A 24,148-nucleotide genomic window follows, 5' to 3' on the forward strand; every position below is an offset into this window, starting at 1 on the left:
GCTTGAAGAAACCATAAAGGAACTGTTTCAGAGTAGCAGCCGTGTTAGTCTGTATCCGCAAAAATAACAGGAGTACTTGTGGCACCTTAGAGACTAACAAATTTATTAGAGCATAAGCTTTCGTGGGCTACAACCCACTTCTTCGCATCCAAAGAAGTGGGTTGTAGCCCACGAAAGCTTATGCTCTAATAAATTTGTTAGTCTCTAAGGTGCCACAAGTACTCCTGTTATTTTTAAAGGAACTGTGGGGTCCAAATAACCATGACACAACATGGAAAACTTAGTTACATATTGTGGCAAAGTACCTTCTTCTCCTCAGCAGGCTCAGTCCTTTTTAGCCTTGGAGACACAGGCTTGGGCAAGGCAAATCCTTGCAGGTAGCACAGGGTTTGGCTATTCCTTTTCTCAGTCAGCCCCTTGTGCTTGTTTATCTTCCCTTCTGGGGACAGAGTGCAGCCTTCCTTGCAGGAAGGGGTCAGGGCCTTGCTGCTCCTAACTTACTGGCAGCTTCCCTGGTTCTCTCACTCTCCCCCCCCCCCCTTCCATGCCGGGGAGGGTTTAAAAAGGTCCCAAGCAGTTGGAGCCAGCTGAACCTAATTAGTTCCCTAGTAACCCCTTGCCCAGCTGAACCTTATTTCCCCATGGTTCTCTCTCCTCAGTGGCTTGGGAGAGGCCTTTTTAACCCCCTGGGACTGATTACTACCCCCTTTGTAGCTGTTTGTCCTGGGTTTGCCACAATATTCACAATGCTACTCTACCGGATTTCTAAAACACAAAACACAGTATGCATCCCTACCAGGTTCACAAACTATTAAAAGTACTACTACCCAGTTGCCATACACTACACAAATTAGCTACGGATGTGGTGGAGTCTCCATCACCTGAAGTCTTTAAATCCATCTCATATGTCTTTCTTAAAAAAAATGTAGACCCACTAGCTCAACCACAAAATATGGGCTTGATGCAGGCCTTACTGGGTGCAGTTCTATGGGCTATGTTATGCGGGATTTGGCCTTGATGATCATAATGGTCCCCTCTGACTTTAAAATCTATTAATCTATCAAAACCTTTAGACTGAGAGATGTGATCCCATACAGGGCCTTTCAACCACTCTAGTACATGATACAATTGTTCCATGTTTTCTCACAGAGAGAAAGTAAACCCAGAACCTTGCCAAACCTGTCTTAATGTGCCAGAGATCAGGAAGCCTGAACCAAGCCATGGTGGAGCTCCCTGGGAAAGAGTCTGTCCAGTCCATCGGTGCCCTATCACTGCATCTCCCAGCTTGGTGAGAGGTCGTCTGCCTTCTTCCAACCACATGCTTGGACCAATGTCTGTTCAGTCCAATGGTCAGGTGCCATCCAGCTCCCAGGACTCACATCAACATCACCTATATTACCATTGCAACCAGCAAGAACCTAGAGACAGCTATGCCTTGCCCCCACTGCCAGGGCATGGAGAGAGGGCCACTTTGTGCTCCCACCATTCCAGTGGGGATTCTTTACCAGCTGCCCACCACGAGACCTCTGAAAGTCAATGGAAACAGTGGTCACATGACCAGCAGCAGTCACGACCAGTGCAGCGCCACATTGTAACAGTCAGGTAAGCCAAAGTCTGTACAGGTCACAGGGTTACTCACAATTACAGCTGGGCAAAATTTTTCTACTCAAACTTTTTGGCAAAAAAATAAAATTTGGTGACACCAAAATATTTCACAAATTTATGTCAATCTCACTGAATTGTTTCAATTGAGGGGGAAAAAAACTAAAAATTCTGAAAAATCAAAAATGTTTTGTTTGACATTTTCTAAACAAAGCATTTCAAATTTTTTTTATTCAAACTGACTTTTTATGTTTAAGTTTCCTTTAATTCTATTTTTAAAGAATTAAAAATGTTAAAAATTGATTGAAATCTAACCCAACATTTCATGTCAAATGAAACATTCAGTTAGACCCAAAACAACTTTTTTCTTACTTTTGATTTGCTGAAAATTTCAAAAACATATCATTTTCGCATCAACCTGAAACAATTGGTTTCCTAATTTTTCAAGATTGCCAGTGAAACAAAATATCCATTATTCACACAGCTCTGCTCTCAATCTCTCTTAGAGCTTTGGGATGTGCTGGGAAGGGAAAGTGCTGTGCTAGAGAGGTGGTGAGGATGAAGATGGGGACCAAGGCTCTGCCAGCTCCTCTTCTATTTTGGGACAATAGGCACATGGAGTGAGCAGTGCTACTTGTGTAGTGCATACAAGCAGTTCCTAGTTCCTTCCCCCTGTGCACCCCACACTTTGATCCTAACAGGACTCATTAGATAAAGCCAGTGCTCTTCAAACTGGGGTCAAGTTATCTAATCTAGCCATGATCAGGCCCATATTTTGCAGTTCTCATATTTTCTTCTGGTATATTGCAAGAAGTACCCCAACACCCTTTGGTTCTTAAGTATTTCAGTGAGACAAAGAGTGCATTTCATCCTGTGAGGCTATCAAAATGTTGGAGAATCCCAAATAGCTGCTAGGGTTTCCTTTCTGGTGGAAGGAACATTCCATGTGAACCAGGGTGTTCTCTCTTAAAGTATGGTGATGGTCAGAAAAATGACTGTAAAAATGATCTTCTCACTCAACATAGTTGCCCTCTGAGAACTAAACTGGGACTTAAAGCCATTGCCTGGGTTGGCTGTAAGTGGAGGCTGAGGGAAAGCTGCACACTAGCACTAGTGCCAGTGACATTGCTCCTGAGGCAGGCATGTCTCTGGAAGTGCTGTAAGAATACACAGAGGAGTGGCATCTGCTACACCCCTTAACAGGGTGCAGTGTATATTCTCCATCATCCTGCACCAAGCGCTGCCCCTCTCTGCTCCATATGGATTTTTAGGACCACTATTGGCACTAACGTTCCCAAGCCCTTTAATATTACAGTGACAGCACCTTAGAAGATCCTAACAGAGATAGATTAGATAGTGTTAAATCTATCCCTGCACTCTGGTACAAGGTTAAGCATATTCTATCCCTTTATTTTCTTGAGCTATATCTAGCAACAGACAGTTTTCCTCTGTTTGCACAGCTATCAGAGAGTGACTAGGATCCTATTTTAGCTCATATACCTTCAACAAAATTATCAGTTAAATTCTTTATAATAGGTGATTTAAGCTACAGACTCAGCTGGTTTTGCAAAGCGCTTGCAGAGTTTGCAGTGCTGGTAGTTAGAAAAGTCATAATCGTCATCATCACCATAATACAGTTATGATTTGTAATCTGAGCAAATGTGCTATAGATTTATTGAAAGAAAATTACTGTAGAGTTCCACAGTGTATCTTCTGACGGTAATCTCAGTTTAAAAAAGAATGTAAACAACACCCCAAAATCCAGAGAGAGCTAATGCTGCATGAAAAACTGAAAGTGATTTAGAACAAATGAACATGTGCCATTGAGTACCTTGGAGAGTACAGTACAATGTTTGGGCCCTCGTCATTTGCTTTACAAATACCAGAACTGTTCTGTTTTGCAATTCTCCCATCCATCTCACTCTCAAAAAGCTGCCACCATACAACTGAAAGTTAAAGGGGATGAGAGAAGAAAAAAGGTTCTTCAGATCTGAAAGATATACAGAAATGGAGTTTTTGTTAATTGTGCAAGTGGAAAGCTCAGACTCAAAGGTTTGTTAACAGAAGTGACGTTGGAATCTCTCAGAAAAGGCTTGTTTGCTGAATTCCTTAGAACAGTGCAGCTAGGAATAACAAATGTTCATCTATGAGGGCATTTGTTTTGTGGCAAATTGTCATGAGCAGTTCCATATCCCTCAACCCATCATCAGCATTGACTGCAGAAAACAGAGCCCAACGCACAAATAATGTTTACCCTCATGGAAAAGCCCTATTGCGTTTAATAGAAAATTATACTCTATTTTGAGCCATCCTATAGAATTTAATGGAGAATTATACCCTTGCTATGGAACGGCTAAAAAATCTGTTGAAAATATATAAAATCTATAGATTTTAGTGTATAGAGAATTACAGAGTAATTTCCATAGAACTCAATTGTTTATGTTCCAATTAAATTCTATAGGATTTTCCCATAAGGCAAAAGATCAGGAGTGGGATTCAAACCTACATCTCTTCCCGTTGTGTTTCTTTAAAATACCAGTGGAGATGAGACTGTACTATTCACTAGACTGCCTACCTCATGATGTACCTAGAGCAGTGCCAGATAGCTTTCATCAGCTGGAACTGCACTGTACAGCTTTCTTGTTTTACAGTTCCTAAAAGGGTTAACTTGCTCATTAACAGCACAGCACGCTGCTTCAAGTTAAAATAATAAACCAACAAATCTCTTTCTGTCTGCAGACATGACAAAGCTTTCAGGATGCCAAAAAGGTATGTTTAATATCAAATGCTTCCTGTCCTGCTATCCTATTATCATTGCTCTCCTACCCTGCTATTAGGATACACAGTGTATTATTCCTGGTGACATTCCAGACAGGCGCAGCTTCAGAGGCAAGCGCAGAGCTCCTCATTAAAGGCTTCCCATCTGTTTGAAAAAATCTGTTTCTGTTTGTGTAATAAATTTAACCTGCATTCATGAACAGCTTCATTGTCTAGATAGCTTTCCTCCGAGTGTGCGCTTTCTCTGGTCCAGCCAACAGCTTTATTTGTTTTTCTTGACTGGTCTAAACCAAGCCTAGAGGAGCAGCTGGGTCCACTGGCCTGAGAGTCAGGAAACCTGGATTCTATTCCCCACTCAGTCACTGACTTTCCATGCCACCTTAATCAAGTCATTACACCTCTTTGTGCCTCAGTTTCCGTTTTTGGAAAATAGGGATAATAATGTTTACCTATCTCGGTGAAATGCTTTGAGATCCATGGATGAAAAGCACAACACAAGTATCGTTATTAAATGGCTGTAATGGATTCTCCTGGATCCTGCATCTCAGAATTAAAGCAAACTGGAAGATCTTCAGATACAAGATTGCTCGATGTGAGGGTAACAGCGGTAATAGCCTCAGAGCTTTGCATTTTCCCATAGCATCTAGTGATGGAGATGTGTTTGTCAAGGTTATGTGTAGTGCTTCCTAGTTCTTCGTGTATTAATGCACCAGAAGCTCTACAATTAAATTTAGATGACTAAAATGTTTAAAAGAGGTCAGGGAGTGTAAAGTGCAACTCTATGCTGCAGCAACATGGAATCATGTGTATGATGGAAAGGAGATTATGGACAATCTAGACACACTTCAGGAAAGAAATGTTATATGAGAAAAGATAAATAAATTAATTACTTGTTGCCCTTATCTCCTGCCCTATGTTTCTCATATTTAAATCCAAAAGAATGAGAATACTTAAAGGGACATTGTCAATACGCATACTTATTTTTAAAAATCCTTTTTTGTTTAACCATAATAACAAAATATTACAATTCAAAGAATACTTAATTTTTAGAATTAATAACTTAATGATCAAAAGAATAATTAAAAGTATAGCTAATTTACAGTATTTTTCACCTTCTGTTCTTCTTCTTAATATCATGCTTGGAGAACACTTAGCTTAGAAAATGAAAATAAATGCAGGAGGGACCCTTTCTGGCTGCTACAAGGCTGTTACATTTGGGTTTCCAGCACAGCAGTGGAATGTAAAAATTTTAAAAACTGGTTTTGTTGAAATGCATAAATAAAAAAATCATGAAAACATTTTTGTAATTCCTTTCACAACACTCCATTTAAAAATGCAATTTTGAGGCCTAAAACTAATTAACAACATCCATTTAAGCTGACATCAGCAAGATACAAACTATTTTAACAGGTGGTTCTCTACCTCTTAGTGCTTCCAGTTTTTGGTTTACAAACTGTGTTTATCAGCTAGGTTCTCTAGTGGATTTGTGTAAGAATCTTTCACCTCTGGGGGTTGAGGGCCTGATGTTTAAAAAGTTAGGCATCAAATTACCACAGCCCCACACATAAATAGATAATTTAATGTGCAAGTGGCCATTTCTGATCTTTTGCTTGCACAAATACCTGATTTGCACATGCAAGCTTAATAACTATGTCTAAATTTTAAAAAATCAGGTCATAGGTTCAATTTCAGATTCAGTCACAAGTGAAAACGCATTTCATGGGCTCATTCTTGTCCCTAGTTATGAAAAAGCTACATTATTTGACACAATTAACAGTCTTTGGCTCAAGAGAAGCATGGGACTGGGCTAGCTAGAGTATTACAGTTCAGGATTGAAGTGCAGTGGCACAGCTCCTTAGGCTTGTAAGCAGTAAATTCATCCATCAATCTAAAATACACCAGGAGCTGTTTGCTAACAAATAGTCCTTAGACCTTACAAAGGCAGAAATATTTAGAAACATACCAGATCAGACCAATAGCCCTTGTAGTCCAATATCCTGTCTCCAACTGTAGCTAGTGCCAAATGCTTCTGAGAAAGGTACAAGAAACCCCAGGCCATTAGGCTAGGTCTACATTAGAAAAGACTTGCCAATAGACTTGCCAAACCCATGGAAGAAATGCAGAAATTGGGCTTGGTTTTGGCTTAATTGGCTTGTGAATTGCTTGTAGGCTAGTTTTTGGCTTGTAGCTTGTTGCTTCTTTTTTTTGATCGGCTCCCGGCAAGCAGGGGCTAAGGGAGGCAAGTAGGGGCAAAGGAGGGAGAGAGTCAGGGGTGCACAGCAGGCACACCACAGTCCCAGACTGCATGCCGGGGGGATCTAGTCACATAGAGTGTTGGAGTTCTTAGGGATTGGCTTGTTTTGAAATGGGATTAGCTTGATTTTTGGCATATTGTGAAAGTCGGGGTGCTTATTTACCACGTGAAAGTTGGCAACTGTGCTTGCCAATATAGGTATACCAGCAAAACCTCCTAGTGTAGATATAGTTTATACTGGCAAAAGGGTGCTTTTGCTGGCATAACTTATTCTTTGTCAGTTTATGCTAGTTCTCTCACACAAACACACACACCCTTAACTAACATTACTGTATCAGCAAAAGTTTCTCATGTAGACCTGGCCTGAGAGGTTGCTTTATGTTTTGAAGCATGAGGGTTTATATCCCTTATAAAAATAATTATATCTAATGTAACTGAATGATCTTAGGTTTCAGAGTAGCAGCCGTGTTAGTCTGTATCCTCAAAAATAACAGGAGTACTTGTGGCACCTTAGAGACTAACAAATGTATTAGAGCATAAGCTTTCGTGGGCTACAACCCACTTCTTCGGATGCATATCGAAGAAGTGGGTTGTAGCCCACGAAAGCTTATGCTCTAATACATTTGTTAGTCTCTAAGGTGCCACAAGTACTCCTGTTATTTTTGAATGATCTTATTATCCACATACATTTATAATTTTCTTTTGAATCCTAGTAAGCTCTTAGCCGCAATAATATCTTGTGGCAGCAGATTCACAAGCTAATTATGTAATTACCTGTGTTTTCTGTTGAGATCCCAAACTTCATGCTGCTCCTTGTCAGTTACACAGTGACTAGACTGTCTGTCAGTAGATAGTTTGGATTGTGCAATGTGGGGGAGGAGGAGAACAAAAGAATAAGGGGGAAAAAACAACCTTCCCAAAGGGATTTTTGCAGTTAAATATTAAAAGCTACATTTTGCCCAGGGAGGCAAGTGCCTGGTTTTTACTATTTCCAATTGAAAAGACAGGGAAGTGTAGGGATGCAGAATGTAATTACCCAATTTAATGAGAACTGCATGCAAGCATCCAATTGCAGACAGAATGTGTTCAGTAGAACTCTTACCCCCTGAGCTTTTCAACAAATAAATGCCCAAACCAGGAACCCCTCATTCTATTAAATGTTCTTCTTCTAACATTGTGCTGGTACCACAGCATGTTTCATGTTAATATTAGAAATCAGGTTAACAGCAGCATTTGTTTTCTCCTGTTCATTCCAGTTATTCTCAAGTGATTGCTGAGTGGCCGGTAGCTGTCCTTGTGCTCTGTTCGGTGACAGTTCTGGTTTGTACTTTAGCTGGCCTGCTAGTTGGAAATCTGCCAGATTTTTCAGAACCGTTGATGGTAAGTCACTGCAGATGATATGGGGCAGGCATGTCATCCATGAATGCAAGGAAAATCAGTGGAACAATCAATTATGTTTTCTTCCTGCAGTGTAAAATTATCACATTCCCTACTCCTTTGGAAATGGATGGAGAAGAGAGCAGGCCTATAAATACATGAGGACATTAAAGACACTATCACTCTCACATTCCCCCAGAATGCACAACAGTTTATAATATCTACCACCAGATGACAATCTGCTACCCCCTCATTCTCAGAAATATCAGAAAGTGCATTAGGTTACAAGGGAATCTGCATTCCCTGCTCTTCTTTTGATATGAGAATCACAGAAATTGAAAATGAAAAGAAACCTGTTAGGTAAACTAGTCCATCTCTCTCATTCACTACAGGAGCGTTCTCTGCACTATATTTGCCTGTGCGTTGGCCTGCCATAGTTTTAAAGGATTTTAGTGAAGTACTTCCATTACTTCCTTTCGGAGACTATTTCACTGTTCATTAAAACATTTTTCTTGTTATTCAGTCTTAATGTTCCTTTGCTCATTTTCAACATATTGCTCCTAATAATGCCCCTTTAGTATTTCCTAAATAGTTCCTCTCCCTCCTGGGTGTTTACCCTTTTCCTGTACCTCAGAAAAAACGTCCTTGAAAAACATGGAAAAATACCATCCTACTCAGACAGGCTCTAGGATGAGATGAAGGACACCTTTCCAGGAGAGAGAGAGAGAGAAAAAAATCATTCTGGTCAAGGTTCCAGTGTGGACTATAGACTGTGTTAAGAGGGAAGAAAATAAATCCTACTTCTGCAGCTGTCGATTTTGGTTGATGCCCCTTATCTAGAGAGGAAGAGAGAAATCCTGCTTGGCCTGTTCAGGATGAACTATCTCACTACTGGCCAAAAAGGAAAGGAAAAATTATATTTCTGTAGGTTCACATATGGACTATGCCCCCCTTTCTAAGAGAAATTCAATTTGTGTGTGCCTCAAAAAATGTGATTAGATTCTAATAATCACAGACACGTGCTGTGTCTGACACAAGGTGTGGCGGAGGTGGGCTAAGGAAGGTTAAGCCAAAGCACAAGTCTGACAAGTTAATTAAACCCTTTTGCTTGGCTTTAGGGATTTGAGCCTCGAGATACTGACATTGGCAGAAAACTAATTGTCTGGAAGAATGTACAAACCCATACAGGCCATCAGAAGACCCTTTCGCTTTCTCCCTACACTGAAAAGAACAGGTATCTGAATTTAGTTCTTTGGGTTTCAGTGCTTGCAATGGCATGATGAGACTGCTTTACTGATGATGTGACATCTTAGTTTGGTTGCAATTGGGTTGTAAAATCAATAAGTAACATTTTCAAAAATCCCAAAGTGAATTAGGAGCCTAAGTCCCCATTTTCAAAATTGATTATGTACTTAGGAGCCTAAATCCATTGGCTGTCAATGAGACTTAGGCTAAAGTCTTTTCAAAATAGGATTAGGCTTCTAGGGATATGTCTACACTGCAGCAACGAGACTCAAGTGCCCAGGTCAGCTGACTCAGCCGTGTAGCACTTCAGCTGTGGGTCTAAAAATTTGCAATGTAGACATTCGGTTTGAGGCTGGAGCCTGGACTCTGGGACCCTCCCCTCTCACGGGGTCTCAGAGCCTGGGTTCCAGCCCGAGCCTGAATGTCTACACTACAATTGTATAGCCCTACAGCCCAAGACCTGCGAGCCTGAGTCAGCTGACCCAGGCCACCCACGGCCATGCAGTGGGTCTTTCATTGCAGTACAGTCACTTAAGTCACTAAGGCATTTTTGAAAATTTTACTCAACAGCTTTAAGCAGCTGCAGAGATAATTCAGTGACTCCAAAAGGAGTGATGTGGGATCTAACTTAATCACTCATGACTGCAAGTTGAAGCAGTCAAACCTGCACAACAGTCCAATACTGAACCTCTGGACCCAAACCATGTCCTCATTTTAGGTCAGTGGCCGCTCCAATTGCATTATGTCTCATCAAAGCACATTTTCATGGTGTGACAATCCATGGCTAGTCAACCACATGACTTGTAGAAAGATGTTAAATCCAGCTGTTCCATAGAAGAATAACTGTGAACTCTTGATAGCTATGGTGACGTTGGTATTAACAGAGGGCAGAGGTTTATCCATGGCGAACAAGAAGCAAGAACACGACGGATGGTAGAACAAGACTATGGAAAGGACAGTTTCTTTTGTGGCCCCCCAGGTGAGTGAAGTCTTAACATACACCTTCAAAATGTAACCACCAAGAAAGAGGGGACAGTGGGAAACTGCAATAGCACAAAGAGATGTAACATCCGGTACATGTGGAAGTGTTCATAAAATGTCCAATAAAGCAGTCAGGCATAATACAATTTTGTGCCCTCTGTGTATTTCATCTAGTGATCTTGCAGCATTTTGCAAACATTAATTTATTAAGCCTCCCCAGTTATCGGCAAGCAGAGCTGACTGAAATTTTGTATGGGTTTTATTGGATTTCATGAAAAATGAATTCTTCCCTTCGCCCCGCCCCCAAATAATTGTTGAAGGGTGTGTTTTTTGTTTGTTTTTTATATAAATTTTCTTCCAAAATTGAAAATTTCAAAAATGTTTATTTTGAAATAATGAGAAAATACCCATTTTATCTCTCAGTTTCTTACTCTTCTCTCCTTCTTTTTTCCCAACTGGAACAGTATGTAAAAAGTAAAAAAATGAAAATAACACTTTGCCGCAATTATTTTTTTTACACTTTTCCAGTGGAAAAAAGTAAATAAGAGAAAGTGTTTTTTTTTTTCTCACTTCCACACCCCTCCATACACCCTTTTTTAATTAAAGAAATGGAGGAAAATAGTGAGGGAAAGGGGGGGACTATCCCAAATATTCAAAAGAAAAATCTTAATTTTGTTTTGAAATTTTTGTTTCAAATGTTTTCAGCAGAAATGAAATTGAAAAACGAAAAAATTCAAATGAAATGACAAGTGTTGATTTTTCTTTTGAAAATTTTTGACCAAAAGAAGAAATAAATCTGAGTCTGTTCTGTTGGTGGGGGCATTAGTATTCCATTTTACAGATGGGTGGGGAAATTGAGCACAGAGAGGTTAAGTGACTTGCCAGAAATAACACAAGTGAGTGGACTTATGGGAATAGCACCTAGATATTCTGATTCCCAATCCCCTGCTTTAAGTCATCCTTTTAAGTAAATGGTTCAACCACTGGAGAAACCACCAGTTTCTCAAGGCCTCAGCCCCTCCCTCTCTCCCCACGACTTTTGTACAGACTTTTGTCAGGAGGTAACAGAAATGGCCTGAATCAGATCCACAATAGTTTCGCTGAAGAGAAATTAAATTCACAAGTAAAAATTTTAATGAGAGAACCCCATGTCCCTCCTTTCCTGACCCTGACACATATGGAAAGCGTGATGGGGCAGAGGTCACATGAGGCAATTTGCACACTTTATAGCCCTATCATTTATCAAGATCCATAAGCTCTGTTGCTCCATTTCAACTGATAGAATCATCAGTGGTAGACTTACACACAGCACTATGTTTTTTAAATAGACTAATTATTTCAAACAGTGTGGCTGATTCCTCCTCGGTTACCTAACTACATTTCTGGTTTTTAGGAAAGAGTTATTCTCAGCTGGTGTTTATGTCCACAACTGCTGGGAGCTTGTGGAACTTGCAAGCGATTCAGTCCATGTGTCAAATTGAACAGGACAAGGTTAGTAATATCATGGGGAATGTATACACATGCAATCTCATTTCAATTTACTGGTTTAATCATTAACTAAAAGCTAGCAAGAAAAAAATCATATGAGAGATATAGTATCTTTCATCCTGGAGAATCCCAGTGGATTTTACAGGCTTATAAATAAAAGAATAACTTTACCTACCACTGAAATGCAGCTGCCTCTGGGCTGAAGAGCCATAGCTGTTTTATAGTACACACACAACAGCTTGGGCAAGAAACTGATGATAGCATATCGAACTGAAACTATAGAATTTAGGGTGGTTAATGTAATTACTAAAAGAGGAATTTGGCCCATATACTGAGCCTAACACCCCACACACTACAGTGAGGAGGGCCATATAAACAGAAAGATTAGATTGGATTAGATTATGATAGTTTTGTGAAAAGCACCATGGGATCTTTATTAAACATAAGTGATCATATTCATCGGAAGTTGGCACCTCTAACAGCACAACATCCTCTCTAAATTAGAGGTGCCAAGTAAGTAGATGGAGATAGATCAGCAATATGGCCTTCTATCCAGAGAGGACTGCACTGGATGTGACTAGACTTAATCTTCTAAATTGCCAATAATATTTTACATCCAATACCGGCAGGGCCGTCTCTAGGTTTTTTGCCGCCCCAAGCAAAAAAAATTTTGGCTGCCCCCCGTCCCAGCCCTGGGCTCCTCGCCACACCCCCCTGCTGCCCCAGCCCTTGGCTCTCCCCCCCCACCCACACCCCCTGCCGCCCCAGCTCTTGGCTCCCTCATTTCCCGCCCACCATTGCCCCCCACACACACCTCCTGCCGCCCCAGCCCTGGGCTCTCTCCCCCCCCCACACCTGCACCCTCCTTCCGCCGCAGCCCTGGGTCACTGGTAACTCGCTCCCACGGCAGGTCATTCAGCAGGAATTTTAGATGTGCACAGAACACAGACAGGATTGGTTCCCATATGGTTACAGAACTGCAGTAAAGTGGAACAATTTTCAGTTTGTGTGATTGGAGGATATCTGGATGCATATTATAAGACTGTCCTACATAAAGGAGGAAAAGTTGAGGTGCCTTTATTATTCTTTTGTTCCACTCTTTCTTTCTATGGGGAATTTGCCAATGCAATATCACTGTCTTCCTTTTAAACAAACAAACAAACAAAAAAGGCAATGGCTGTTGAAAATAGCAATTCCAGTCCTAATAACCACTGGGAAGCATTTCTTGCTCAATTTTATCCTACTTTTTCTACAGAAAGTTACAGTGGACCAATTTGATTTGGGAGAAATGAAGTAACAGCTGCCCAAATTGAGCTTGAGCACTCCTGAATTTTGAGGTGTTCAAATCTGGAAGGCAGGTGCTGGGGGGGGCTATAGCGCCGCGGGGGAGCACGACAGCATGTATGCAGCAGTGTGTCTGGCGCTGCGCGGAGCCAGACACTCTGGTCTGAGTGGCACGGTAATGGGGCTGGGGGGGTTGGATGGGGCGGAGGTTCGGGGGGGCAGTCAGGGACAGGGAGAAGGGGGGGTTAGATGGGTCAGGGGTTTGGGGGGGCAGTCAGGGGACAGGCAGTGGTTGGGAGTCCCGGGGGTTTGTCAGGGGACAGGTAGGGGGTGGGGTCCTAGGACGGAAGTTGGGGGGGGTGTCAGGAGGGGGCAGTTGGGGACAAGGAGAAGGGAGGCTTAGATAGGGGGTGGGGTCCCAAGGGGCAGTTAGGGGCAGGGGTCCCGGGAGGGGGCAATCAGGGGACAAGGAGCAGCGGTGCTTAGATAGGGGGTGGGATCCTGGGGGGCAGTTAGGGGCAGGGGTGATCAGGGGACAGGGAGCATGGGGGGTTGGATGAGTTGGGGTTTCTGTGTGGAGCAGTCGGAGGGAGTGGATGGCGGCAGGGAGGGGCTACCCTCCCTGTGGAGTGTCCTATTTTTTGAATGTTAAAATATGGTATCCCTACTCACAGCGCAGCTCTCCATTCACAGCAGGCTGCAGCATGAGGTCTCAGCTACCTCACTCCCTCCCCCTCTTTCCTGTTGGTAGTGGCCAAGGGAATGCTGGGAAATGTAGTTCTTTCCCTGCTCCAGGGCTGGCTCTATAGGTAGGAAGCTAACCAAGGAACTACAGCTCCCAGGGCCCCCTGTTGGTTCTCAGCTCCCATGCTGGATCCCTGCCGCCCCTGCAAAAGGGCTGCCCCAAGCACGTGCTTGCTTTGCTGGTGCCTAGAGCCGCCCCTGAATACCGGTAAGAATGGCTCCATGGTCTCCTGAATGCTCCTTGCTACAGTAGTAGAAAGACATAGCAGAGGACAGGACAGTGAGTGGAAGACAGGAGTATTAATTAGGGCTAGTTTATCAGTGATGGTAAGAAATACCAATAGCTAGTGTGCCTGAAGAGTTAAAATTGGAAGGGCTATGAAAGCCTTCCAAAGAAAAAGATGTCTGAATGTATCTTCTGTGCAAGTGCCAGGCAAAAGGGCCCCTGAGAAGGAAGGGAATAGTATATGCCCTATGCAATTAACAGGGAAACAGTGTTAAGCATTGATTAGATCAGAGGTGGGCAAACTACGGCCTGCGGCCCACATCCAGCCTGTGGGACCGTCCTGCCCGGCCCCCGAGCTCCTGGCCCGGGAGGCTTGCCGCCCGGCCCCTACCCCGTGGTCCCCCCTCCCCCGCAGCCTCAGCTTGCTCATTGCATCGCCGGCGCAATGATCTGGGCGGCGGGGCTGTGAGCTCCTGGGGCAGTGCCATGGGTGGCTCCAGGCACCAGCGCACCAAGCGCGTGCCTGGGGCGGCAAGCCGCGGGGGGCGGCCTGCCGGTCACTGTGAGGGCGGCAGTCAGGGAGCCTTCAGTGGCATGCCTGCAGGAGGTCCGCCAGTCCCGCGGCTTTGGCGGCAATTCGGCGGCGGGTACGCCAAAGGCGCGGCACTGGTGGACCTCCCACAGGCATGCCGCCGAATCCGCATTACCAGCCGGACCTCCCACAGGCGCGCTGCCGAAAGCTGCTTGACTGCCGTGCTTGGGGCAGCAAAATACATAGAGCCGCCCCTGGGCAGCACAGCTGCAGAGCCCAGCCTGACCTGGTCTCTGTGCTGCATGGTGGTGGCGGCGGCGTGGCCCAGCTCCAGCTGGGCGGCGCATCTGTAGCGCCACCAGCCATCGGTGCTCCAGGCAGTGCGGTAAGGGGGCAGGGAGGGTTGGATAGAGAGCAGGGGAGTTCGGGGTGGTGGTCAGGGGCGGGGGTCTGGATGGGGGTGGGGCAGTCGTGGGGGGAACAGGGGGTTGAATGGAGGCAGAGGTCCCGGGGGGGCAGTCAGGAAGGAGGGGGGTTGGATGGGGCGGCAGGGGGCAGTCAGGGGCAGGGGTTCCGGGGGCAGTCAGGGGACAGGGAGAAGGGGTGGTTGGATGGGGCAGGGGTCCCGGGGGGGCTGTCAGGAATGAGAGGAGGGGTTGGATGGGGCAGTGGGAGTCCGGGGGCGGTCAGGGAGCAGGGGTGTGTGGATGGGGCACGGGTCCCGGGGGGCCTGTCAGAGAACAGGGGAGATGGGATGGGGCAGGAGTCCCGGGGGGGGGGGGGCAGATAGGAGGTGGGGACTGGGCCAAGACCCCCTCCCCTAACCGGCCCTCCATACAATTTACGAAACCTGATGCAGCCCTCGGGCCAAAAAGTTTGCCTACCCCTGGATTAGATCATGGTGGAAGAGAGTCTGTAGCACCTGCTACCCACACAAAATTCTCTGTTACTCACACAGTCTAGGGGCACCCACCCTTACCCCATTCCTAGGGCTCAGGTGTAACCTTACATTCTAGGGCACCCACCCTTACCCTGTTCCTAGGGCTCAGATGTAACCCTATTAATTTAGGCACCCATCCTTACCCTTCCTTTGGCTCAGGGCGTAACCTTAACCCTGCGGGTTTGCGGGGTCTTTTATCAATGAAAGAGCCTTACACAGTAATATCCTACTTAACCTCTATTTATTAACAATTACCCAACAACAACAAAATGCATATGTTAAACATACAATGCTCACCACTCCCAGTCCCAATAAGGCAGATGAACTTTTCTTGATGGCCAGTCAGGATCAGGTCATCTGGGGGACTCCAGTTTCTGCATGGTGTCATTAACAGAGTGTTGAGGTCTGGCAGCTCTGATCTTGGGGCTGTGTCCTGGAGTTGGTTTCTAAGAACTTCCTTTTGGACCCCAGTTTATATAGTGAAACTTCAGTCTTTCCTAGCTATACCTTAACCAATCATTTTACTAAAATTTTACTAACCAATCCTAACATATTGTAACATAATTCTCTACCCAATCATACCCCACCACCTTAACTGATTTACACCTTGCAAAATTAATTATGTAACAGACAAACAATCAAAGAACCAGACAGAGATCATACAGATAAACAATAGAGAAATGGGGACCATAAAGACAAAACAATAAAGAAATGAGGATTTCACAACCACAACTATTGATAAGTGATTTCTTGCCAGACAGAATGCTATCAAACTAAGTTTTCTTTAACCATCATAAGATCTGTTTCTTTATCTGGTGATGGTGGGTGCTATTAGGACAGGATCGCCTTCTTAACAGCCTGATATTACATTGTTTTAATGTAATTTAAATGGAATGTGAGGATGTGATTTCCTGCTTCTTAGCTAATGGCTGCTGCTCTCCTAATATGGCTGCAGACAAAGGCCTTAGGCCTTACAATATGGCTACAGGAAAAGGCCTTATCCTTACAGCATTATGCCTCCTGCTTATGTCCTTCACAGAATGTCACTGCGGTGCAGAAAAAAGAAGCTTAAGAGAAAAAGGATAAAGGGTGTAAAAATTCTCATCTTAGTGGTCCTAATCCAGAGAATGAACGTAAATTGAGGAAAGCTGCTGTCACGAGTAGTAGGACAATGGATTGAGGAAGGGTCCCAATTCCTAAATCAATGCAAAAAATACATAACAGGGGCTATTAATTTAGTTCTGGAAAAAGTGCTGCCCAAACATCTTGTTTCAATGGCTACAATATATTGTATTTTGTCAACAGAAGGTTGGGGAGTCAGGGTTTATAAACATGGGGAGGACAGAATAATTCTTGTGAGAATTTAAACACTCTGCTGTATAAAGGCAGTGGGGTAAAAAGTTTTATAGGGAGAGTCTAATCTGATGTTCTCCTATTGGCTGTTTTTCAGATCCGCTCACATGCTCATTTTGGGAATCTCTGCCAACGTACTGAAGGCAATGAATGCTGCCCAAGCTGGTCTCTGGGTAACTATATTGCTGTCCTTCACAACAGATCTTCTTGTCTGGAGATAACTCAAGCAGATGTCTCCCACACCCTGGCACTCCTCCGTTCCTGTGCCCCAGACTACCACAAAGGCATCCTTATTCCTTCTTGCATAGGTCCCAGGACTGGAAGAGAGAAACACTCTCAGTGTGCCAAAGTACCAGAAAAATGTACCCGGTTCAATGGTATTTACCAGCTTCTTCACTTCTTGGTTGACAGAGACTTTCTCAGTCTTCAGACAATGGAATATCAAGTGCCATCACTGAAATACAGCCTGCTGTTTTTGCCTACAAAGAAAGGAGCATCTATGATGGAAATCTACCTGGACAACCTTGAGTCATGGGACCTGTTTGATAATTACACATTAATCACTGGAATGGACCTGGGTCTTAAACAGAAACTATTCCAGCACTATCTTTTACTGGATACAATGTATCCAGTCCTGGCAATATTAGCCATTTTTCTAAGTATGACTTTTTATTTACGCTCAATCTTTATTACTTCTATGGTTCTTATGATTGTTGTCAGTTCTTTGATGATCTCCTTCTTCTTGTATAAGGTGGCCTTCAGATTCACCTATTTCCCTTTTGTAAACCTGACAGCAGTTGTCATTCTCAGTAGCATTTGCGCCAATCACACCTTTGTGTTTTTTGATCTCTGGAGCCTCAGCAAGAGCCAGAATCCTTCTGCAGGCCTCCTGCAGTGGATGAGCCAAACCATGCACCACTTTGGGTATCTCATGCTGGCGTCTTCCTTTACAACAGGTGCTGCTTTCTATGCCAGCTATATGAGCAATATAATTGCCATCTGCTGTTTTGCCATCTACATGGGCACCTGTGTATTGGTGAATTTAGTATTCATGGTAACTTGGCTTCCATCTTCTGTTGTGTTGTATGAACGCTACATAGCAACAAACTGCATTTATAAACCGGAAGACTACTGGAACTATAGTGGGCATAAAAGAGTTATTTTCTCTCTCCATCATATACTCAGGGGTCTCCAGAATACCTTGTGTGAAACCTCCAAGCTTTTATTTGAGAAGATTCTTCCATGTGGTGTTATAAAGTTTCGTTACATTTGGATCTGCTGGTTTACAGCCTTGGCAATAGGGGGTGCCTACATTTCCTGTTTTAATCCTAAACTAAAACTCCCCAGTTTAGAGATGCCATCTGTCCAGATGTTTAGGTTAAGCCATCCCTTTGAAAGATATGATGCAGAATACTGTCACCAGTTCATGTTTGAGAGGCTGGAGCATGGAGAAGGACAACGCATGCCCATCACTATAGTCTGGGGCATACTGCCTGTGGACAATGGGGATCATTTCAATCCTAAGAGCAATGGCACGCTGGTGAAAGATACCACATTTACGATCCAAAATCCTGAAGCTCAAAACTGGCTCTTGGAATTCTGCCAAAAAGTGAAAAATCAAACTTTCTACTATTCTGATTTGGAGCAGAAATCTACAGTTTGTTTCATGGAAGAGTTTCACACGTGGATGGACAGTCGCCAGTGCTCCCAGCAAGATCACAGCTTCAATCTCTGCTGTAACCACTTCCCCTTCCCCTATGGAAGTGAAGTCTTCCTGCACTGCATCAAAATGATGATCATGGAACAAAGCAGAGATGGGGCTGAAACCTATGACTTGGGTCTTAGATTTGATGGAGAGGGAAACCTAGTTGCCTTGGTGCTACAGTTTCAAACTATTTATCACTACAGCTTCAACTACAGCAAAGCCAAACAATTCTACAATGAAATTGGCCACTGGATAACAGAGGAAATGAAGACTGCCCCCATGGGGCTTCAGAATGGATGGTACACCAGTAAACTAGAGCTATATAATCTCCAGCACAGTCTTAGCACAGAGACAATGGTGGTCATAGGGCTATCCATAACCATCTCTTTTGTGGTGCTGCTGCTCACCACCTGGAATGTCATTCTTAGCATATTCTCTGTTACAGCTATCACAGGCACTGTCCTGGTAACTGTTGGACTTTTGGTGCTGTTGGAATGGCAGCTCAATGCAGTGGAGTCTCTCTTCATTTCAGCAGCAGTAGGCCTCTCCACTGACTTTACAGTGAACTACTGTATTTCCTACCACTTGTGCCCACATTCTGATCGCCTGAGCCGAGTGGCCTTCTCTCTGAAGCAGATGAGCTGTGCCACTGCTATGGTGGCATCTGCTCTGTTTTCTGCAGGTATCATCATGCTGCCTGCCACAGTGCTGGCATACCGGAAGCTGGGGATATTCATAATGATGATCAAATGTATCAGCTGTGGATTTGCCAGCTTCTTTTTTCAGTCTCTATGCTGCTTCTTTGGCCCAGAGAAGAACTGTGGTCAGATCCTTTGGCCTTGCACCTATGTCTTGAAGGACTATTCTGATGACTCCAGGCCAAATGGAAGCTTTAACTGTGGGGGAGAAGAGAAGCAGAACAGATTACGGAAGGTGCAAGAGTCTAACACTGCAAATGAACAGTATGAGCTCCAGCCCTTGGCCAGAAAACTTAGTGACAGTTTTGACAACAGCACTTCCACAAGCAAATTGTCTAATCGTCCTTCTGTCCTATCTGAAGACATACAGCTCCAAGACAGCAGGTGTCCCAGAATAGGAATCCATCCTTCTCTTGAAACAGACAGACAGAATCTGCAGGAGACTCTAATGGACCACCATGTAGATCTTTGTCAGTGTCCCGCCTTGCAAACATCTTCTCCTTACAAACATAGTAGCACAGGAGCAGAAGCAGAAATTCATAGAGAGAGACTCTGCAGAGATTGTAGATGTCAGAAATATGGTCCAAAAGCCTGGGATGGATACATGCTGGACTATCTTTATTCAGCCAGCATGAAAGATGAAGGACAGTTAAATAAATCTCAGTGTTCTAGAGACACTGCTCAACAACAGTCAGATTATACCTCAGAAAATAGTAATCTCCCTGAAGCTGAAATTTACAAATTTCACAGAGGCCTTTGTTCTCATAGCAGTTCTTTCAATGTGCTCAATGTCTCCAGTGAGATCTCTCTCAGTGATTTTGAGCAGAGCATAAAACTTGCTGAGTCAGCCAGTTCTTGTCCCAATGTCTTAGATGTGTCTGATTCCTGCTGTGCAGCTGAGAGAGGTCACCTGAATGGGAAGAGAGACACCCTGAGGTTGGACCTGAGAGAGACTGTCTTTGACGTATCTCTACCAGCATCCCAGCAAAACAGCTCTTCTTGGAAAAACCGACTGGGATTAGGGAGTGAAGGTCCAGTTGTTTTACCAAACAGCCAACCAGACATGCCTGATGTTTGGATCAAACGATCCAGTGCACAAAATTCTGGTTACAGCAGCTGAAATCTCCAAGAAAGCAAAACTCAATTACAGAAGAAAACAGGAAATAAACCTCCTATTTACACTGTAAATATAAAATCTTTCCTCCCTTCCCTTTTTGAGCTAGGAATATTTCCAGATGTTTCAGATGCAGAGATGCTTACATTTTCACTGATTCAGCAAATCTGATATTAAAAAAATGAGGATTAGAGATGAATTTTAATGCAGTAAAAAAATCTTTGTCCAGCAGCCCATGCCATATTCACAATTGTACTGTTTGACATTCCCTACAGTGATTAGATTTGGTTTCCTGCCAAGTACAAGAAAGAAGGGGATAATGATTAAAGAGGTGACGCTCTCCAAATATTTAAAGAAATAAATCCCATGTACAAAAATATCTATAATTGTTAATCATTGGAATCTGACTAATGGCTGGAGAAAAAACTGTTTCCTGTTGAAGCAGATCTCAGTTTTTATTAGCAGTCCAGGTTTACAAATTTCCCCAAAGGAATTGTATTCAGATATTTATTTAAATCTGTCCAGTGAGTGTTTTTCAACTGGTATGGTCTGTTACTCTTCAACGAGAAGACTATATAATCCAGCCCCAAATATCTTTCAGATCAGGATTTCAGCTGGTTTTGCTGGAGAGAACTCCTTCTGACACTGCTTCAATGTGGGGTTTTCCTTGACAGAAAGCCATCCCCTTGTCCTCTGTGACTTGGGCAGCTTGTGTTTCATGTTCATAGCTAGTTTCTATCCCAGGCAAAAATGTAAAAATATTTTTAAAGTTGGCGTATCTGCTGTATCTTGAATTTTACTTTTTTCTTTACCAGAAAAAAAACAAAACGTTGTCTTTATTCTGTTACAATACGAAAAAGCTTTCTCTCTAAAAGTCAGCATAAAAATAAATATTTATGACTAACTTTCCTGAACACCGTGATACCTTGTGCCTTTGCTATGAATATTGTGATTTGTTTTATGTTGTACATGCCTAATGTGTTTTCCTATGGCATCAGCACGAGGAAATTTGCACCTCTGAGCTTCCATCCATCAATATGCACACTGTAGCTATCTATTCATTCATATTAGCTATCTGGGAAACTCACCAAGGTTGGCTGGTACAGGTTAGCAAGAGCTAAGAAATTCAAAAAAGCAAGAAATTCAAGTTGGAACACTGGACCTTCTGGTTTGTATTTAATATGGTTCAATTTTCCAATTTGATTTTATCTTATGTTTGCCTAGATCCCATATGGATGGCACCTACAACTTGCATTTCAGCTCTACAGTAATAAATACAAAAAGTGACTTGAGAATACACGGTGACTTCGTTCTTCTGTAAATTGGGACCTCATATTCATTGTTTGCAATGATTTGTAGCCCACATCTGAAAATGATGTCAGCAAATATGATATAAGCATTCCAGAAAGTCAATGACAGATTTTATAAATATCTCTTTTTTTTGTTTTGTTTTTTGCCCATATCATTGTGTAAGTGGGACAAGTGTGTGCGGGGGAAGGAGGGGAGGAGGAGGAGAATCATCTGATTGAAATATAAAACTAAGGCCTAGTTCTGCAAGCTGATCTAAACTAGAGGATTTACACCTGCACAGATCAGCTTGCACAATTGGGGCCTAAGGGAAGAGCTGATTATGTAAAAACCTATCCTTTAGCAGTATCTACTAGTGCAAAGTTACAGAGCAATAAAGTTAATAACTACATGTAATATTTCAAATGACCAGCAACAGTTCTATCAGACCTCCCCTGTGAGAGATTTCTCTTATAATTGTAACAAAAGCCTGATAAAACTAGTAGCAGCAAGGCTGGTCTTGGCTCAGTGGTGAGAAAATCAATATCTCTGTGTTTTATCTCAGGCACTGATCCTGCAAAGACTTACCGGTACATACTTGCTTAATTTTAAAAACGTAACTCATTCTAATGGTATGCCAGAGTATGTGATATCCTTGAATAGAAAAGCTTATCTATCAGATTTGGTAAAAGAAGGAAGACATAAACCAGATAAATATTTAGAAGTATGGAAATGCCTTGCATTATATATTCAGAAAAAGAAAAAATAGCAGCAAAAGCTAAAACTATCTACCAACCCTTCTTCAAATATTGAGGACAAGCTCTGAGTTCCAAAGGGCTTGGAGGTCTCTTAAAAGGCAAATAAGCTAAAGGATGTTTGGGGAAAAAAAGATTGGCTTGTTAAAAAAGAGAGAGAGAGAGAGAGAGAGAGAGAGAGAGAAAATATGAAATGTGTCTGAAAAATCTGATCAAGTTCTCATTTTTAAGTAGGGAGTTTTCAAAAATACAGTTATATGTCTGTGACCTCTAAGCACACTTTTTTAGGGGCAACCAACAGCCACAATGCAATTTTGGGTGTGTTAAGAGTTTCCATTACAAACCATATTTTTTAGGATTTTAGAAGTATTAAGAGTCCATAAAATGTGCTTCAGTCTTAATTGGTCAAATTCATGCCTGTATATTCATACCAATGACTAGTGTACCATTATTTCCCACTATTTGGGGACTGTGTGTATCACTGTATCTGTTGAAATAATTTTAAAATAAATCGTTAAAAAACAGATGGCCACTGTTGTCACATATTGTAAACACTTGCGGCACTGTTTCCCCCACATCAGCCCCTGTGACTAAAGCTGAACAGAAAATTTTCATCAGAAGTTTTTTGCTGGGAAAAGCTGTTTTTGACAAAGCTTTCCCACCCCCCCAAAAAATTGTATCATTTTTTATGAAATTTCCCATAAAAATATTCAATATGAAAAATTTCATTTTGGAAAAAAATCTAAATTTTGTTTCAAATTTTAATTTTCATTTGTATATTATTTGCATGTTATTTCCTAACATGTCAGCAGTAGTAGTTCACAATATATTTGTGTATATACCATATATATAGTAGTGCATATACATATTGTATTATGCCATGTCAGCTGCAATGCATAATAATTGAAATATTCTCTTATTTGTGAAATCATTAAGTTTAGTACTGATCAAAGTGTTTCCTGCTTGTGTTAGAGTGATAAGGCAGGTGAGGTAATATCTTTTATTGCAGTGGTTCTCAACCTTTCCAGATTATTGTACCCTTTTCAGGAGTGTGAGTTGTCTTGTGTATCCAAAGTTTCACCAAACTTAAAAACTGCTTGCTTACAAAATCAGACATAAAAAGACAAAAGCGTCACCTCACACTATTACTGAAAAATTGCTTACTTTCTCATTATCATATAAATCAATTGGAATATAAATATTGTACTTCTATTTCAGTGTATACATTATAGAGCAGTATAAACAAGTCATTGTATGAAATTTTAGACTGCACTGACTTCGCTAGTGATTTTTATGTAGCCTGTTGTAAAACTAGGCAAAGATCTAGATGAATTGATGTGTGCCCTGGAAGACCTCTGCATACCCCCAAGGGTACAGGTACCCCTGATTGAGAACCACTGTTTTATTGGACCAACTTCTGTTGTGAAAAAGTCAAGCTTTTGAGAAACACAGAGCTCTTCTTCAGGTCCTGCTTGTGGTGTAAGGAAAGGTTGACATTCAAGTTATGCACTAGTTACTATGCACACCTCGACCTCTTAACACATAATAAAATAATGTATAAATAATACAAAATAGTCTACAATTGAAAACATTACAGATAAAATTTGAAATGTGGAACTAAAACAAAACAAAAGGAACATTTTCAGAATATCCGTTGTGAAGGAAATTGCAAAAATAGTCGGCTTTCTTTCAATTTGGAATGAAAACAAATTTCAAAATGCCCATTTTCCTGTGAAATGGAAACCCCAAGTTCGCAGCAGCTCTGCTCCTGCCTCCCTGCAGCTA

At 42.4% G+C, this 24,148-nt stretch overlaps 1 protein-coding gene across 1 annotated transcript; it reads left to right on the plus strand.

Annotated features, from left to right (window-relative positions):
• The first annotated feature begins 1,135 nt into the window (after window positions 1-1,135).
• DISP2 (dispatched RND transporter family member 2) lies at window positions 1,136-20,327 on the plus strand. The gene is made up of 7 exons (XM_065404276.1): window positions 1,136-1,602; window positions 4,342-4,371; window positions 7,891-8,014; window positions 9,130-9,245; window positions 10,117-10,235; window positions 11,631-11,728; window positions 16,902-20,327. Exons 1-7 carry the CDS (start codon window positions 1,136-1,138, stop codon window positions 20,325-20,327), a joined length of 4,380 nt encoding a protein of 1,459 aa, XP_065260348.1.
• Window positions 20,328-24,148: the final 3,821 nt, after the last annotated feature.

Source organism: Emys orbicularis, chromosome 4, assembly GCF_028017835.1.
Source record: "Emys orbicularis isolate rEmyOrb1 chromosome 4, rEmyOrb1.hap1, whole genome shotgun sequence".
Classification (NCBI taxonomy): Eukaryota; Metazoa; Chordata; order Testudines; family Emydidae; genus Emys; species Emys orbicularis.

Coding starts and splice junctions, on each gene's coding strand:
- DISP2 (XM_065404276.1), top strand. CDS start 1,136: ATGTTTTCTCACAGAGAGAAAGTAAACCCAGAACCTTGCCAAACCTGT. Junction 8,015..9,129: donor ATTTTTCAGAACCGTTGATG/GTAAGTCACTGC, acceptor GCTTGGCTTTAG/GGATTTGAGCCTCGAGATAC. Junction 10,236..11,630: donor TTTCTTTTGTGGCCCCCCAG/GTGAGTGAAGTC, acceptor TCTGGTTTTTAG/GAAAGAGTTATTCTCAGCTG.